The 17741-nt window shown below is 29.3% G+C and overlaps 2 protein-coding genes across 4 annotated transcripts; one reads left to right on the top strand and one right to left on the bottom strand.

Annotated features, from left to right (window-relative positions):
• Positions 7421 to 11959, top strand: LOC109346436 (homeobox-leucine zipper protein MERISTEM L1-like). 3 transcript variants are annotated; one of them, XM_019585991.1, is made up of 11 exons: positions 7421 to 7658; positions 7764 to 7881; positions 7984 to 8172; positions 8586 to 9047; positions 9206 to 9307; positions 9548 to 9748; positions 9904 to 10072; positions 10306 to 10574; positions 10800 to 10895; positions 11003 to 11401; positions 11753 to 11959. In XM_019585991.1, exons 1-11 carry the CDS (start codon positions 7459 to 7461, stop codon positions 11762 to 11764), a joined length of 2217 nt encoding a protein of 738 aa, XP_019441536.1. In that variant the 5' UTR covers positions 7421 to 7458; the 3' UTR covers positions 11765 to 11959. The 3 variants fall into 3 exon arrangements, with proteins under 3 accessions (XP_019441536.1, XP_019441535.1, XP_019441537.1); XM_019585990.1 differs by lacking the exon at positions 11753 to 11959 and having other exon boundaries at positions 11003 to 11538; XM_019585992.1 differs by lacking the exon at positions 11753 to 11959 and having other exon boundaries at positions 10321 to 10574; positions 11003 to 11537.
• On the bottom strand, positions 13892 to 17430 carry LOC109346445 (CRIB domain-containing protein RIC10-like). Its single transcript, XM_019586008.1, has 5 exons — positions 17130 to 17430; positions 16755 to 16856; positions 16339 to 16436; positions 16111 to 16216; positions 13892 to 14174 (listed from the first exon to the last, which is right to left on the bottom strand). Exons 2-5 carry the CDS (start codon positions 16810 to 16812, stop codon positions 13945 to 13947), a joined length of 492 nt encoding a protein of 163 aa, XP_019441553.1. The 5' UTR covers positions 16813 to 16856; positions 17130 to 17430; the 3' UTR covers positions 13892 to 13944.

Below are 17741 nucleotides of genomic sequence, written 5' to 3'. Positions count from 1 at the left end.
ATAAATGACAATGATATAGTCAATGTATATAAATCATATAAATCTTTATACAAATTATAGATGAGTATTATCGTTTATAATCGTGTAAGTTTTCTCACAATCAGTAGCTAACCACACTTGAAATATGATAATGCTAAGTTTATGTGTTTTTTTCTTTCTCAATATTCAATCATATTTACGGTGTGTAATTTTCAGTTCTTATTAATATTATTCTAAATTTGATTTTGCCCAGCTTTTAAACAAAAAGTTTTCTTATGTTTGTTGTACTAAGGTAGAGTTCACAATGGATCAAGATAGGTTTAGAACTCAAATTTGTCTTATTTAAAGGTGGCAAAATTATTTATAATCTATAATAAATTCAAGAAAAATAAATTTGTATAAATTTATTCATAAAACGTAATGAATTTAAATGAATATTTTTATAATAGATGTATTTGAATTCATCCATCATATCAAATAGATATATGTGAATATATTTATTTGGATGGATATCCAATTTATCCAAACAAACATATTCATAATTTATTTATTTTTCAATCTCATTCATTATATTAACTCCCACGCTCTTTTGTTGTGCTTATTATTCTCACATTGATTTTTTATAAATTAAATTATGACATTGGCCTATATCTTTAACATCATTTGCTCAGGTGGTTAATATTAAAAATTTGTTCTTAAACATATATAAATATTTGTAAAAAATGTTACACATAGAACATTAAGTGATGCATCTTTATAGCATGTTGCAAGAAGTGGTTTTTCTAAAAAAATTAAAAAAACACTTTTTTTTAAAAAGTGTCTCTTAAAAAAATTAGAAAACTCAATTTTTTTTTTCAAAAATGAACTTTAAAGTATTCTAATTTTTTGTTTGTTAAAGTAACTATTTCCATAAAAAATAATTTTGGTTCGAATTCAAAAAAAATCTAACATATTGAATATTCATCCGTCCATTCCATTAAAATTAGTTCGTAGATGGATTGAATTTCCTTTTTTAAGTTTGGATAAGGATTGAATAATTTAAAATATCATTTAATAAATTTATATAGATTGGTAAATAATTTTCCATCTATTACGATCCAAATCCATCAATCCATAGTCTCGTTCATCTGTTTTTTGACCTGAACTTGCCTCTAACCCATATGGATACCCACGAGTCATCCTTGAGTAACTAAAATTTTAAAAATAATTGTGACCAACTTTTACAATTTGATGTCTATTTCCTATAATCATATATGTTGTTTAAGTAATCAGAATCATAAATGATATATAAATAATTTAAATACAATTTAAATTGGATAATTCCTTTTACTCAAACAAATATCAAAAAAGTTTATTACTTCAACATTATGTTATGGAAAATTTATTTAGTAAACATATTTAATTTGCATAACATTATATCAAATTTATGAATTAACAACATAATGTCACATTTATGAATTAAAATGATATCATAGTGATGTTATTATATGTGTATATATATATAAGATAATAAAGTATGACATGTTATAAGGAGATAAATTATCTCATCCGGTTTCTAAAATTTTGACATGTGTCATATTTAATCATTTTTTATAAAAATGTTTCTAAAACTAAACAAAAAGTACATATATCATACTTTTATTGGTTGAAGGAAATAAATTATCTTCTAGTATAAGAAGATACTTTATTTTCTATATATCAATGAATTTAGGAAGGAATTGCATGTCTTAATATCCTATCACCCACATGTAAACCTGTATTTTAAAATTTTCGGTCCAAATATTTACAAGTCATAAATATAAACCCATATCTCTCCAATTATGAATATTGCATGTCGATCCTAATACCCATTATCATCCCCACACAGAGGGGATTTACCTATTTAATGCTTACGAGGAAGTATTGATAATAAATTGTATACAGCTTGAAATTTTAGAGAAATAGTGGACATTATGGTCCTTGACTTTTTTTCGGGGGGATTCAAGATCATTTATTTTGGTATGTTGTACAACACAAACTTGTATCTTTTCATGTGGGTTTCAGTTTTTGACTTAGTCAACATATACTAAGCTACTATAGCCCTTCAAGAAAGGAAAAGTGATTAGAACTTGTAGCTTTTGATTAGAAGGATGGTAGCTAGGGATGGCAACAGAGGGGTGTTAGTGCAGGTAGTGTTCTCATTATCAATTCTCAAACTCATAATATTTGTGGATACCTATATGCATAACAGATATTTGAAGGTACCAAACGGATTTTTAATTTTAATTATATATTTATATATATTATAATAATTAATATATAAAAATAATAATTTCATGAATAATATATAAATTTATGATCATGGTAAAAGAAGTATAATTTATTATGAAATAATATTAAAATATATGATATATAATCTTAAAATAATTATAAAAAAACTATAATATATATATAAAATTTTAATTAAAAAGTAAACTTATAAATTTGGTGATACACATGGGGCATGTATCATAAAACTCATTCTCACCCATAAGTTAGTGTTACAGGTACCCATTGTGAGTATTTCCATTAGTACAGGTTGGTTTTTTTTTTTGCTACTGCTATTATAGCGTTTAAATGTATATTTTTTAAAATTATTTCAAGTAGATTTCTAAAAAGATAAAAACCTTTAATAATTCATTTGTAAGTTTTAGCTTTCTAAAATATCAAATTATATTAATTAGACCACACTACCATACATAATAATAATTATAAATAACTAAAGAAATAAATAATTATAAATAAATAATTATTGGAAATGATTATTATTAAATTTACCAATTATACAAGTAATTAAAAATAATTATAAAATTACTAATATTCTTATCAAATTAATATTGAATATTTATTTATTTAATTACTCCAATTAAGAATCACAATCAACTAACAAATGACTAACCAAGTAAATATTATAATCATTTCTTGTCATTTAACATATTTCATCTAGTTTTAGATATTGCATCCAAACGATTCTAATTTAATAAATTATATACACAAGAGTTAATTATACTCACACCTTGAGTTTTAGTGAAATTATACATATCATCCTTCATTTTTTTATACCTACAAAACCTCTCATAGTTTTTATATTTTCATTTCACTGACCACCTCCGCATGATAAATAAGTGTAATATTTTAAACAAAAAATGTGATAAAAGCAATTATGTTAAACAAAACATGGTATATAGCGAGGAAAATCTAAATAATATACAAATCAATTCTAAATAGATATTGTTTAAATTGCTCTTATACTATATCGTAACGAACCAAAAATAATAAAGATGTATCGACTCATATATTATTTGGCTTTGTCTCCACAATATATCATGTTTTGTTTAACTTAATTGCATTTATCACATTTTTTGTTTGAAAAATTACACTTATTTCTCATGCAGTGGTGGTTGGTATAATGAAAGTATAAAAATTAGGGGGTCTGTATAGGTGTAGAAAAATCATGGGTGATTTATATAATTTCGTTAAAACTCAGGGGGTGTCGATGTAATTTACTCTATATACAATTATAAGATCATAACTACAAATTAGTTTTATCAAATAGATCATTTAATGAACTTAAATGTCATGTGTTTAATTAGACTAATAATTACAAGTTTCAAGGAATGAAAATCGGGCTTATGTTTGCAAAATTATCCCACAGTAAATTATACCCTAATAAAGTGGGATTGTAATTGTTGTATTATTTCACACCTAGAGGCTAGATATGATAAAAATATGGTACCTTTGGTATTCTTATACATATATATTTATAATGAGTATCCTATATAGCTTATAACTGAGATGAATGTTATGATATTTGTCACGCTGAGGATACAAATATATTCATAAATTTATTTTCTATTAAATAATTTATATATAATTTCCATTACTTCCGTATTATATATAATTCATTTTATAATAAATTTTAGTAATTGAATTATATCCAAAAAATTATGTATATGTTAATATTAGAAAATAATTAATTGCATATATTATATTAATTATCATAAAACATATAAAATATAATTAGACTTGAAAAATTATGGGTACTTAGATATGTGTGATCCGAATGGATACTCATAAAATTATTGGTCAAGAAAAACAAAATTTAAATTACTTATTTTTAATTTCCAATAAGTTACTACTTATTTCTTCATTAAAAGTGCTAGTGACATAAGAAATGCAATGAAAGAGAAAATAGACCATGAGTTAATAATATAAAAGTTTGTTTACATTATTAATATATCATCTATTACTTATATTTTTAATATTATTATTTTTTATTAAAATTTTACACCTAAATAATAAATATTATATTTGTTTCTTTACAAGTATACTTTTCGAGAAAAAAATTGTTCATATTTAATGGTTATTTTTAAAGTTTAAGATAATATTAATTACTTATTTATCAATTATATTCCTTCCCACTTACTGTGGAGAGTGAAAAAATAATATAGTATAATAAGGTGAAAAGATAGATTGAAAATGATATCACAAGAAAAAACAATAATAATTTTATCAAAAAAAATATTGATTACCTTGTGTAAGTCAAACTAGAAACATATTTTATATTACGTTTACGAATTGAATTTTGAAGGATGAGGATTGAGAAAGGAAGACTTCAGAACCATGACTCTAAAGTTTTTTTTCTCATTCATCCCCTTTAAAAATTAACTAGTAGGATACTCGTACATTCATACAAATGGTAATATATTTTGCATAGATGTAATTAAAAATAACAACATAATTTGTTAATAAAAATATTATGAATGGTTACCTCATAAAAAATGTTATGAAATGTTACCTTAGTAATTAATTTTGTTAGTAAATAAGAAGTATTTATTTCTAGTAAAGTTAGGAATATAATTCATAGTGCAAGTTAACTGTGCATTTTGAAACTTTTAGTCTCGCAATAAAATTATAGTAAAACTTTGTTTTTTATTCTTCCATCACTTTTCCTTCTAGAATAGCATCATACATAGCCATTCATATTTAATGGTTATTTTTAAAGTTTAAGACAAAATTAATTACTTATTTATCAATTATATTCCAACCCATATTATTGTGGAGGATGAAAAAAATAATATATCTATACTTCTATACTATATATAAAGTCAAAACTTGAAATAACTTTTCTCATTGTGTAATTTTCATTTCCTATATTGCCCTTAATATTATTTAATTTTTACAAAAAAACTATATAATCCTAAAGAACTACCACCAATACATTAATTAACCACATATCTCACCTTAAATTAAACACTATCATAATCACAAAAAATATAATATAAAGTACACCAAACACAACAAATACATTTTAATTCAAAAAAATGAAATATATAAAAATTGAATATGTAGTATCATACAATATTCGCCGGCAGACACGAAGTGCCTGTACACACTAGTTATAATAAAGTGAAAAAATAAATTGAAAATAATATCATACCGAAAAACAATAACAATTTTATCAAAAAAATTATTGATTATTTTGTGTAAATCAAGCTAAAAATATACTTTATAATTTATTTACGAATTAAATTTTGAAAGATGAGAATTGATAAAACAAAACTTCAAAACCATGACTCTAAAGCTTTATTTTCTCATCATCCCCTTTAAAAACTAATTCAGAAATAAACTATTATAGAAATGGAATAAGTAATATACTCTTATTGGTTAAAGGATATTTTTAATTGGCTTTGATTTTTTTTTCTTCTGATCAGGGTGGTTGGTATCTTTTAAATACTGTGCAGGGATGACCCACTAGGTCAGCAGCATCCTAGTGTAAAAAAGAAAGTTAGAACAAGTCATTAATTCAACAAAAAGCATACGCTCTTCTAAAATAAAACAAAAAAACATACGCGGAGCATTAAGTAGTTTCGGTTCAAAATATGAAAACAAAGGATTATAATAAGGTTGTAATACATAGTCGTGTAAATATATTTACACATAGTCAATATATAGTCTATCACTTATGTATATTATTATATTTAAGATTAAATAATGATTAAATATAAATAGTAAATAATTTATTTCAGTGTAAAAAACATTTTTTATCTAATAATAAACTTTCTAACCACATTTTATTCTAGATCATAAGTACTTTTCTTAACTAAAATATTAAAGATTATACTTTTCAATCAAAACAAGGATAAAAGAACTATTTGGATTATTGGACAATATTCTTAGTTCTTACCATTAATTAATTGAATGTTATTATTTGTATTTGTGTGCACTCATTAGAGATTTACTGATTTAAGCAGTAACAAACCAAAAAAGGTCCACTAAATGAATTGCACAGCTAACCTTAAAAGCAATTTGCAATGCAAAGGCAGAAAAGTGAAGTTAAGAAGCTAAGATTCATTTCATTACAATACATGTCATAATTTCTCTTTTCTTTTCTCTCTATTCATCATTTATGCCAATTGGAGTCCCCATAAATGCCCTTACACCCGTTCAATACGCTCTGCAATAACTCCACACTGCAATATCTCACTCACTTACATTTATTCTCGCTCATGTCACTAATATTTTTAACAAAAAACAAATGATATATTTATTTAGATTTACTTACTCTAGAAGTAACTTAAAAATCTTACTTTACATCTTAGTCATCTATTCATTTAATTCAGATTTACCAACTCTTTTATTTTAAAACTTATCTTTATTCATTTAATTCAGAATTTCTATTTGTATGATATATTTTCCTAAAAATGGTGTTAATTACTTTGTCTATTTACCTCTGAAATGAGACGATACCATTTATCAGATGTTTGACTAATCACTTTGATGACTCAAAATGTGGTGGATATATTGTTCCCATTAATTGGTTCTTATCCTTCATGGAAGGCTCAGTAAAACACTGCCCCAGAAGAACTCCTCTAGTTCCCTAATTCCCGCTCAAAACTTTGCCCCACACAAACGGTTCCTCCATCAAAATTATTTAATTCATTTCCAATTACATGAAGTCAGCTTTACACGTTAGCTCTCATCTGAGTTGTGCAACTTTTATTTAATTTCCCATTTTCTTTCAAACACCTCGTCAACTCCCTATTTGTCTTTTCTCAACTTTTTTCTTATACAATCAAATTTAAATAAATACTTCTTAATATATTAAAATTTTTGTGTATATTAATTTAGTTTATAAAAAATATAAAGACTAAAAATAAGTTACAAAAATATTAAACGTAAATCAAATGGACTATTTATATGATTTTTATGATCTATACAAATTATTTTGACTTATATTCATAGTTTAAATTTAGATATTAAATTGGGTACAACTGAAATTATAACAATCACATAAATTGCTCGTAAAGGGTATTAAATATTAAGGTTAAGTCTGCGAAATGTCATTTATGCCCTTTCGCAACTCTCACACCCTTATAAATTTTGCTCACTGGAATGAGGTATGACACAGAAAATTTTCCATATCAACTTTTTCTGCTAACAACGTCTAAAACTGGAGGCATGGCTGATTTGGTAATTGGTAACAGAGTTGAAGGCAACGAGATGATAATGGAAGAAGCTCCTAATAATTCTTCTGATGATGATCAAGCTCAACAACAACAGCAGCAACAAGAAGAAGAAGAAGCAGACCCAAACCAACCAGCCAAGAGAGCAAAGAGATACAACCGTCATAGCGAAGAACAAATCCAACAAATGGAAGAGTAAGGGGTCACTGTTCCAATGTCTACCTTCTTTTTTCGTTATATAATGAAATATTTGCTTAGTTTATTCATTGGGTACTTATATTTGAAATCTGCTATGATCAGGTTCTTCAAGGAATGCCCTCACCCAAATGATAATCAAAGGAAAGAGTTAAGCAAACACCTCAAGTTAGACCCTTCTCAAGTAAAGTTTTGGTTCCAGAACAAGCGGACACAGGTTAAGGTAAAGATTAGAAAAGCCTCTATAACGTTGTTCCCACGTTAAATAGTTATGTTAGATTGCATAAGTAATTATTATTTGTGGTGGTATTGTATGTATATACAGGCTCAAGTTGAACGCTTAAACAATCAACGTTTGAATGGAGAGATTGAGAACCTTCGTGCTGAGCTCGAAAGGTGTCAAGAGGCACTAAAGAAAGCAACATGCCCTAACTGTGGAGGGCCCTCTAGTTATGGTGAAATGTCATTTGATGAGCACCATTTGAGGATGGAGAATACTCGGTTAAAAGAAGAGGTACACTCCATTACCTCAATAATAATGTTTTTTTGTACTAGTTGGGTGAAGAGAAAAAGACATTGTGGAGCCCATTTCTTCACTAAAATACGAACTTGTGCAAGTTTTGTACAATGCTTTGTACGAATAAAACTGTTCTACCTTAAGATGTTTAATCACTATCAAATAGAAAAATTAAAATTGATACATTAATCCTAAAAACTCAAATGGTAGTTACATTATTTCTTTTCAGGACAAATAGTTTAGCAGTACTTTAGTCCTTATCAAACACTAGTTTAATCTTCATTCATTTCAGAAATTCCTTGACCAATTTGAGATGTTTTCCTTTATTTGAGAAATACTTGTGTAGAATTTGTGATTAAAGGTCTTTTCCTGTTGAAAATTTTGAGTTTTTGTTTCACTTTATACTTTAGGTTCAAAGATTGTCAGGAATGACGGGCAATCATGTTGGAAATGTTGCGAGTTCCTCCTACACAAACGTGTCATCATTTCAAAATCGCATGCCCTCACATGATGTAGGAATTGGGAGCTATGGAGTAATACCAAACATGGTTGGGGAAATGTATGGTACAAATGGAAGTGGTAGTTACCTTCCTACCCCACTCCAAGTTGCTCCTGATCCTAAAAGAATGATGATTGTGGAGCTTGTTGATGCAGCAATGGAGGAACTCACAAAGTTGGCCATTGTTGGAAACCCCTTATGGTTCCCTCAGAACAACCAACTTGGTACTGAGATTTTAAATGAAGATGAATACTTTAGGACTTTCCATAGTGGATTTGGTCCAAAACTCTTGGGGTTCAAGTCTGAAGCTTCAAGGGATTCTGTGGTGATTATCAAAAATAATATCAACCTCATGGAAATCCTTATGGATGTGGTGAGTATTATTGTTTCCCAATATAATACTACATAGTATTTAAATATAAATGGTTATAAAATCCACGACATTAGTACGCGGAGTAGTATTTATTAAAACGAATGTGACCTTGAGGTATATAACATGATAATGCACGTTTTAATTGTGACAACTTTCAGAAACAATGGTCAAAAGTGTTTTGTGATATTGTTTCAAGATCCATGACACATGAAGTCCTATCACAAGGAGTAACAGGAAACTATAACGGAGTCTTGCAAGTGGTACGCAAAGTTTTCTCTCTCTCTCTCTGTATCTTTTTTCCTTAAAGTCAAATTTATCATAGAAGAACAACATATGTTGTTGTGTGTCACAACCAGTTGAAGCTATTAAATATTTGACAAATCATAATTCATGACACTATTCTAATACACTTTATAAGATAACATGTCTCATCATAGATTGATTCAACAATAGAAATTAAGTGCATTAAATGATTTCATCTGTAAAATTTGTTGTTTCAGATGTCAGCTGAGTTTCAGGTTCCATCACCAATGGTTCCTACTCGTAGAGCTTATTTTGCTAGGTACTGTAAGCAACACCAAGATGGGTCATGGGTTCTGGTTGATGTTTCCTTAGATGATATTCGACCTAATGCAATCTCAACTTGCCGAAGAAGGCCCTCTGGTTGTTTGATTCAAGACTTGTCAAGTGGTTACTCAAAGGTATATGTTTTCATCGTAAACTTCTCACTATTGTAATGGTCCATGCACATTTTTTATAATCTTTAAGTTCTTCTTTAACCCTTTGAAAAATTAATTCATGGTTCTAAATCCCATAGAGTAAAAATTAAACTAAACTAATTAATTGTTTTGTCCAGGTTACTTGGATAGAACATGTTGAAGTGGACGAGAGAACTAGTTATAATCTTTATGAAAACTTTGTTAATTCTGGCTTTGGCTTTGGAGCTAAAAGGTGGCTCGCGTCATTGCATAGACACTGCCAACGCCTTGCTATTACAAAGCCCATAACAATGCTGCACCATGGTGGTATATATATGACTTCTCATCCCTTTCCTTTTTCTCTTTAATTTCATTCACACATACACAATTTATGATTTTGTTAAAAGACAATAGCTTGCTCTGAAACTACATTGCAATCATATTTTATCATAAATGTTTGTATCTGCTATAAATACAACATAATCACAATTTAAAATCTTGGGTCATAATGTCCACATACATGACATAAAGTGTCAATTTTAATGTACTCATATACATAGTTATAACTGGTCCAGAGGAAAAGCAATTTATAGTGAAGTTGGCAGAAAGAATGAAATGGAGCTTTCTCACCGGTGTGGGCTCTTCTACAGCAGATATTTGGACAACAATATCACCACCTTGTGATAGTGTAAGGATCATGCGCAGAACAAGTATGAATGATCCTGGGAGACCTAGTGGCCTAGTTCTCAATATTGCAACCTCTTTCCGCCTTCAAATTCCTCCTATAAGGGTTTTTACTTTTCTTCGAGATGTAAAATTCAGAAGCCAGGTATCTTTATACAAAAAAAGTTGCTGCAAAATAGTGTACTTTATTTTATGTTAAGATCTAATAATATTGAGATAAGTACATAATGATATTAATTAAGAATTTGTTATTACAACTTATATATAGTACTTTTTTTTCTTGTAATAATGCATGGTTGATTCATGGCTTGGATGGAAGCTTTGTATAGCTATAATTCTTGAAACTTACTCACATTTGTTGAATTTACAGTGGGATGTTCTCTGCACATCAGCTCTAGTTCAAGAAAAGGAGCACATAGCAACTGGTAGAGATTCAGGAAATTGTATCTCTCTTATTCAAGTCAATGTAAGTTGTTCATGTCATAAAGTACAAGTTGACAAATCTTATATTTCTACAAGCTTAGATTATGTCATTATTACATGATAACTTAACACATCTTTTGGTAAATGCAGCAACTGCAAAATGAAAATCAGAATATGTTTATACTTCAAGAAAGTTTCACTGATGCTACAGGCTCATATGCAATCTACGCACCCATTGATGTTGGTCCTATGAATGAAGCTTTATGTGGGGGTGACCCAGATTTTATTAGCATGTTGCCCTCAGGTTTTGCTATAGTTCCTGATGAGCCAATATTTTCATCACCACCTCAAGGAGGATCCATAGTTAAAGTTGGACCTAGAGGTTCCCTAATAACTGTGGCATTTCAAATACTAGTTCATAATAAACCCACAGGGAGTCTCTCTCCTAACTCGGTGGCCAGCGTGAACAATTTTCTTGACTTCACAATGAAAAAGATAAAAGATTCAGTCGCTGATGACAGCAACAAGCACTTACTCGGCCCTCAAATTGTAAGCAAATCAGCCACTCGGTGCTGACTTAGATTATGTTACATGGAAGTTTAGGATTAATGTTTATTTGCTTTATTTAAGTTTTACATGTTTTTATGATGAAAAAAAATGTTAAAGGCAATCCATAGAATCATATTTAAAAAGATGGTAGAATATGCTATTTTTAGTGTCCAGTTTCATCCAAAAAACATGTTATTAGTAGGGAGAATCTTGTAATTGAAACAAAACAGAAAAACAAAATTGGTAAAAGTAATTTTGAACTAAAATATGGCAACTTAATATCACTGATCATAGTATATCATATTTGGCAAAAGAAAAAACTGAAAGGTACTATTTTTTCCTATGATGCAGTCACAACAATGATGGGGAAGAATGACAAGGGAAGGTGGTGGTGGTGGTGTATACTCAACTGTTGAGAAGAGGAGAATAAGTCAATGAATGCACCTTGGAGTACTATCCTTTTTGTATTAGAACTTCATAAGTAACTGAAGCATCATCCATAACTTTCCTTTGATGGTTAGAGTAATTACACAAGACCTTGGTATATATAACTTAACTCCAAATTTACCATGGGTCTTGACATTAGAAATTAGAATACTTTTAGTATTGTGTTCTAGTACTTTAGAAAATTTTCTTCAAGTATTTTCTAGTGTACTTTTCCTGCTATATCTTAGACTTGGGCATAATTTTCCTGTTATGTAATATTGTTGATTTGAGCAAAAAAGAATCTCCCCTTGTTTCATTATTTGTGTGATTTTGTCCAAGACTTCACTAATGAAATAGTTTATAATTGAACAATACTCTTTCCAATTATATTGGATGGTGAACATGTGGTGAGTCAAATTAATGATTCAAATTTAATGAAACATGCGAAAAGGAAGTGGTATGTCATTATAAGCAAGACCTTTTTACCTAAGATCTTCCCTAGATGCACCTTAATTATAATATATGAAGTAGAAGTTAGCTCAAGATTGTGTGTGTCCCACTGTGTGAGTAATTAAATTAAATTTTAAAGTATATACTATTGTATTATTAGAATGATTAAAATCCCTTTAGTAATGGTAAATATAAATAATGAAGGTAAAGTATATACCTTAAAAAAAATCTTTCTATTATTTTACTTATTAACCATCAAAAGCATAGCACATTATTTGAAAATACCTGAAGTTAGAAGATGAAGTAAATGCACTCCAAATTCCGAAGTTGACTTCTAGCTTATGTTATCATCACAACTATAATTGTAAGGAAAAGGCAATAATTTATTTGGGAAACAAGATTATTATAATCAGAAGTTTCTTGTCAAATATAACTTCAACATAATTCAACTACCTGGTGAAACTAATAAATGCAGTAACATATAACAAGTAGAGAGGGGACTTAAATTGGGTGGTGTTTATTTAATAAGTGTGGCCTACGTACCAAGCAAGAAAGAGATTCAACACATAAAGTTATGGTATAAGTTAATGTAACTTCTGCTACTTGCCCCAATAATTTTTTACCCATTTATCAAATATTATACCACAGTATCCAATGTGGTTTGAATAAGGGATTGGTAAAGAAAAAAATTGAATCTTCACATAGAGTAAATTTAAACAGATAGAGTTATAGGACATAAATGTGAGCATGGGAATGTTTATATTAGCTTTGGATGTATTTACTAAGGATATCCAAAAAAAAAAAAGCATATCAATGTTTTTTCTAATGAACTTGTCCTAGTTGGAAAATTGGGACAAAAATCAAATATGAAATTAGAAATGTAAAAATAAACTTTAAATTGTAAAACTTTTAAATCACATAGCTTTCATATATGGTGAAGTAAAACAAAATATGAGGATTATAAGTTTAAAAAGAGACAAACAAATTCTACCCATAAAAGTAAAGATTTAATATCATAACATATCATGTGTCACTAAATTTAATAAGGAATATATAAACCATAATATTCAAGCGAAATGAATGAAATAATGGAATGTTTAGATGTTATATGTGATAGAAAGATATCACTCCAACTTAATCAATTTTTTTACGAAACAACTAAAAAACTCTAATGTTATATGAAACTGAATGCAAAATGTTGAATGTCAACCAAATAAAAAAATCTATATAGCATATATGAGAATATTGCAATTTGGCATCTAGCATTTTAATTTGCAAAAGAATATAAAAAAGTGTTGATAAATAGCATTTTACATTTCTACCTCAAGAATCACAATTACTAGCATAGAGCTCTTGTTAAATGATAATCTATTAGTATATCCTTTCATCAGGTGTATTTTTATCTGAAAAACTGAAAATGCAACTTGTGAATTTAAAGTCTGCACATGGTTCAGGGAATAACCAAACACTCAAACATGTTCCAACCATGAAATAACCACCTTTTGTTTTTCACTCCCTCATTCTCAGTCTGTTGACAATTTGGTGTTTCTACCAAGCACTGGGAAACCTTTCACAACAATTTCTATTTTCTTTCTTCTGCAATGACTATCCATACTATCCATATAAGTGCATGGTCTTTGCTATTCACACTTTTTCTCTCACTAACTTCACATTTTGAACCTTGCTTGTGCAATTGGTGTTGCTTCTATCTCACTATAGCTTCCCTTTGACTTTGCTGTCCTTGATGATTGTCTTGATGACGCAGAAAGCGACTCAGTAGAGGAAGTTGACTTAACCTTTTTCCGGGTCGACTTCTTCGGAACAAGAGGAACCCCTACAGGTGGAGTGACCTTGTAAGTATTTGGTGTAGGTTGGCTTCCTGTGCACTCTTCAAAATCTTTTCCAAGGGTTCAAACAAAGAATGATTATTGTTATGAAGAATAAGAAGTAATAAGGAACAAACTAATAGCACCACGAAACAAAGCAATATCTTATTTACATTCAGATAATTATTACATGCAGCAAAGAGTTTTGATTGAGCATATGGAATGTAGTCTCTCAAATCACAAACAATGGAAATAAATTAAATTATTTCATATCACCCATAATTGTGTTTTTAGCTTCAAACAGAGAATATCACTAGCTTCAGTATCATATTTATAGTTTACTTTTTTTTAACTGAGAAGTGAGATACTCCAAACTTGGAACCAGACTCATCCTTGAACATATTGGTTTCACAATAACACAGTACATCATATGGTACCTTGGGATGTCTAGGTTGAGAATACTTTCCCCTTCAACAGAGTCATACTAAGTCATGTTACAGCTAATATGTAGAACAGGAAAGCTAAACCCCAAAAAGGTTCATAGTTAATTTCTCTTTGGTTAGACTAACAAGTGATCCAACAATAACCTAAGACTTCAAGAACTACTTGTCATTTAAGTAATACAGTCATAAACATAGTTGGCAAGTGATTATTGGATCATTTCCCCCTAGAGTTTTAAATTGTAAGATCAAGTACAAAAGTATGCCTGTAAATGTAATGAGGCTACAAAATTATGCTGGATAGGTCTCTATTAAGAATTTGATAAAAGTTATGACATTTACTCTTCATCACTACATTATATGATTTTACTTTAGGTTGTACAAATACGATTTCTAGAAACTTGTTGTCATAAATGTATATATGGATTTGATATAAATTATGAAATTTATTTTTTATGATTACATTAAGACTTGGCAGAAAAGTCTTATAATGTAACCATGAAGAACAAATTTCATAATCCCTATCAAATTCTTAATATATATATATATGGTAACAAATTTATGGAAATTATATTAGGATATCACAAAGTAAAGTCTTATAATATAATCATGCAGAACAAATTTCTTAATCTCTATCAAATTACTCTTAATAGATCTCTTCAGAATAGCTTTGGAGCCTTATATCAATTTCTCTAAAATCAATGCACATTGGGTTGCATTTTTTTCCTTTGTTGAATTTCTTTGTTCTTTCTAAGGTTTAATTTTGTCACATTTAGGAAACCCATCACATAGAAAACCTCTAAACCAACAAACCATATTCTAATAAAGCATAGTAGTGCGCTAAATTTAATACAATCAAACAACTCCATTTAAGTAAACTCTGAGTGTGGCTCCTCTCTCTTACACGAGAGTCCAATACATAGTTTAGATCATTACATGTGGCAAAAGTAAATTTTTAATGGTTCAGATTTTTATTTATTTTTAAATTAAATAACTTCAAAAAATTCATCCTCTCACATTCCCAGTACAGAGAGGAATCCTATTCCTAAACTCTGGTGTGGGCCACCTTAAAATAGTGTCAAATCTAAAATCTATAGCCAATAGATTCCCCTTGTTGGGGGTGACTTTGTGCTCGTGACAGAACAGCCAAACTCTTTCTATGGAGGCAAAGAATATATATAGCTTTTGCAAGCCTCTCAATTATATCTAGAAACATCCAAGAGACACAATAATAATCAAATACAGTCAACTACACCAACAGAGATCTAATGTCTCAAACCATGTCTTCAATTCTAAAACATGTCAAGTCAATTAAAAAATTTAAACATTCATCATTATTTCTATTTTTGTTTTATTATCATTATTGTGGGACATGATTTCGGACAAGTTTTAGGACAACAGATCTTTATTCCAAATACTCATTCCCCTTCTTACTAATTGACCCGTGAAAGGCCATGTGTTTGTATTATTCAGGTTAGAAAGACTCACTGTTCCACATGAGTACATCATATCAATATTTAATAGCACCACATTCGGAAGTAAAAAACAACACTTGAGTCAAGCATACCTAGGGAGGACCAAGATGTAGACATGGCCATAGGATTTGGGTCCCTTGCTCCACCCAAGTTGCCAAATGAAGTTGAAAATTCAGAAGCTGTTTCGAAATCACTCATCTGCATAGAAAATGAAATAAAAATCCAACAAAAGAATAGACAAAATGATGAAACATGCGATCCTAGATAGTTGTAACATAAATAAAGAGATAAAATACACAGAAATAATATAAGCTCCATACCCAACTGGGTCCACTCCCTGTGGAGCCATCCCATCCAATGTGAGTCACATGCTTAACATCTGTTGGATACCCAATTTCCATCTCCTGCTCCTTAACATCTACAACAACAACACCCGCATCTCAATTACGAATGTTATTAAACTTGGACCTGTCATTGACTTGGTTATAGATACCGGCTTAATGTGTCATAACAACACCCACATCACAATTACGAATGTTATTAAACTTGGACCGATCATTGACTCGGTCAGAGATACTCGCTTAATGGGTCATAACCATTGGATCACTCAGTCAATTTGGTCTCAGATGTGCATAGCCAGTGGCCAGTGACTAAATTGACTTTTTTTATTTTCTCATACACCGAATTGATAAATAAATACATTGATTAAGGTATGTACACAGATTAAAAAAATTACCAAACATTTGGGTGATGTACTTGAAACTCTTGCAGATTCTTTTGATCTTGGTTGCCATGGTGGAGATCACAAGCACAATAATGGTGTATGAAATGATTCTGCCTGTCACGAAATGGAACTTTCTTATATACATAACATATGCTCAATTTAGAAAACATATTATAGAGTATCAGTTGAGGCTTCATTGCATGTGATTCAGGAAACTCTTTTTGGTTTCCTGTGTAGTAAGATTGGCATCTGAATATACATTGAATATAAAAAAAAACATTTTTCTATGTCTCTTGAATGTGAAGACTTCATTTTTAACTTGCTTTTCAGTTTTCAGCAATAAATAGAAAAAAACTTAGATAAGAGATTCCATAAAGGAAAAATTACCGCAAGAGGATTATGATGAATGTTTCTGAGCTGCATTTGTCATCATCTGGAACTGATGTGTGCAATCTTTGTCTAATTTGCGATTAGAACTATGAATATGAAATTAAGAAAAGATCAAAAGGGGTTTATGAAAAGCTGAGATTTTGATTAATGGGGTATAGAATGCAGGTTTAACTGAAAAATGGGAAAGAGAGGATAAAAGGGTTTATTTTCTAAGAGAAGGTGGAGAATGGAAGGTGGGTATCCATGAATGAAAATTTGAAAACTTAAGAATGAATGGTGAGAGTGACAGAGAGAAGAGGAAGCTTGGTTTAAATAATTAGGACAGAGATTTGAGAATGGAAGAATATTTAATATTGGATTTGTTTATTGAGATGAAATTTAATACTGTCCACTGTCCTCATTATGGTATGTTTACCAAAAAATACTCAGCTTTTAAACCTGTTGGCAAATATTCTATCCTCATTAATTTATCTTCCCATGATTGTAAAAAAAAGTATACAAATTTTATTATGAGATATAAAATTACAAAAAAAATTATTCTTAGCTAAAACCATGAGAGTCTTCCGCATATGGCTGATAATGAACCGAATCAACTCGGTATTCGTTCGA

The sequence above is a fragment of the Lupinus angustifolius genome, chromosome LG04 (genome assembly GCF_001865875.1).
Source record: "Lupinus angustifolius cultivar Tanjil chromosome LG04, LupAngTanjil_v1.0, whole genome shotgun sequence".
NCBI lineage: Eukaryota > Viridiplantae > Streptophyta > Magnoliopsida > Fabales > Fabaceae > Lupinus > Lupinus angustifolius.
The sequence above is the reverse complement of the archived record's forward strand: the minus strand, read 5'-3'. Positions and strand labels throughout refer to the sequence as shown.

Bases quoted from the DNA above. Each gene is read 5' to 3' on its own strand.
- LOC109346445 (XM_019586008.1), bottom strand. From the start codon at position 16,812: ATGGCAACCAAGATCAAAAGAATCTGCAAGAGTTTCAAGTACATCACC. The intron at 16,217-16,338 runs GTATGGAGCTTA...TTTTCTATGCAG, and splicing joins CAGGGAGTGGACCCAGTTGG to ATGAGTGATTTCGAAACAGC. The intron at 14,175-16,110 runs GTATGCTTGACT...CCCTTGGAAAAG, and splicing joins TACATCTTGGTCCTCCCTAG to ATTTTGAAGAGTGCACAGGA.
- LOC109346436 (XM_019585990.1), top strand. From the start codon at position 7,459: ATGGCTGATTTGGTAATTGGTAACAGAGTTGAAGGCAACGAGATGATA. The intron at 7,882-7,983 runs GTAAAGATTAGA...ATGTATATACAG, and splicing joins ACAAGCGGACACAGGTTAAG to GCTCAAGTTGAACGCTTAAA. The intron at 10,575-10,799 runs GTATCTTTATAC...TTGAATTTACAG, and splicing joins ATGTAAAATTCAGAAGCCAG to TGGGATGTTCTCTGCACATC.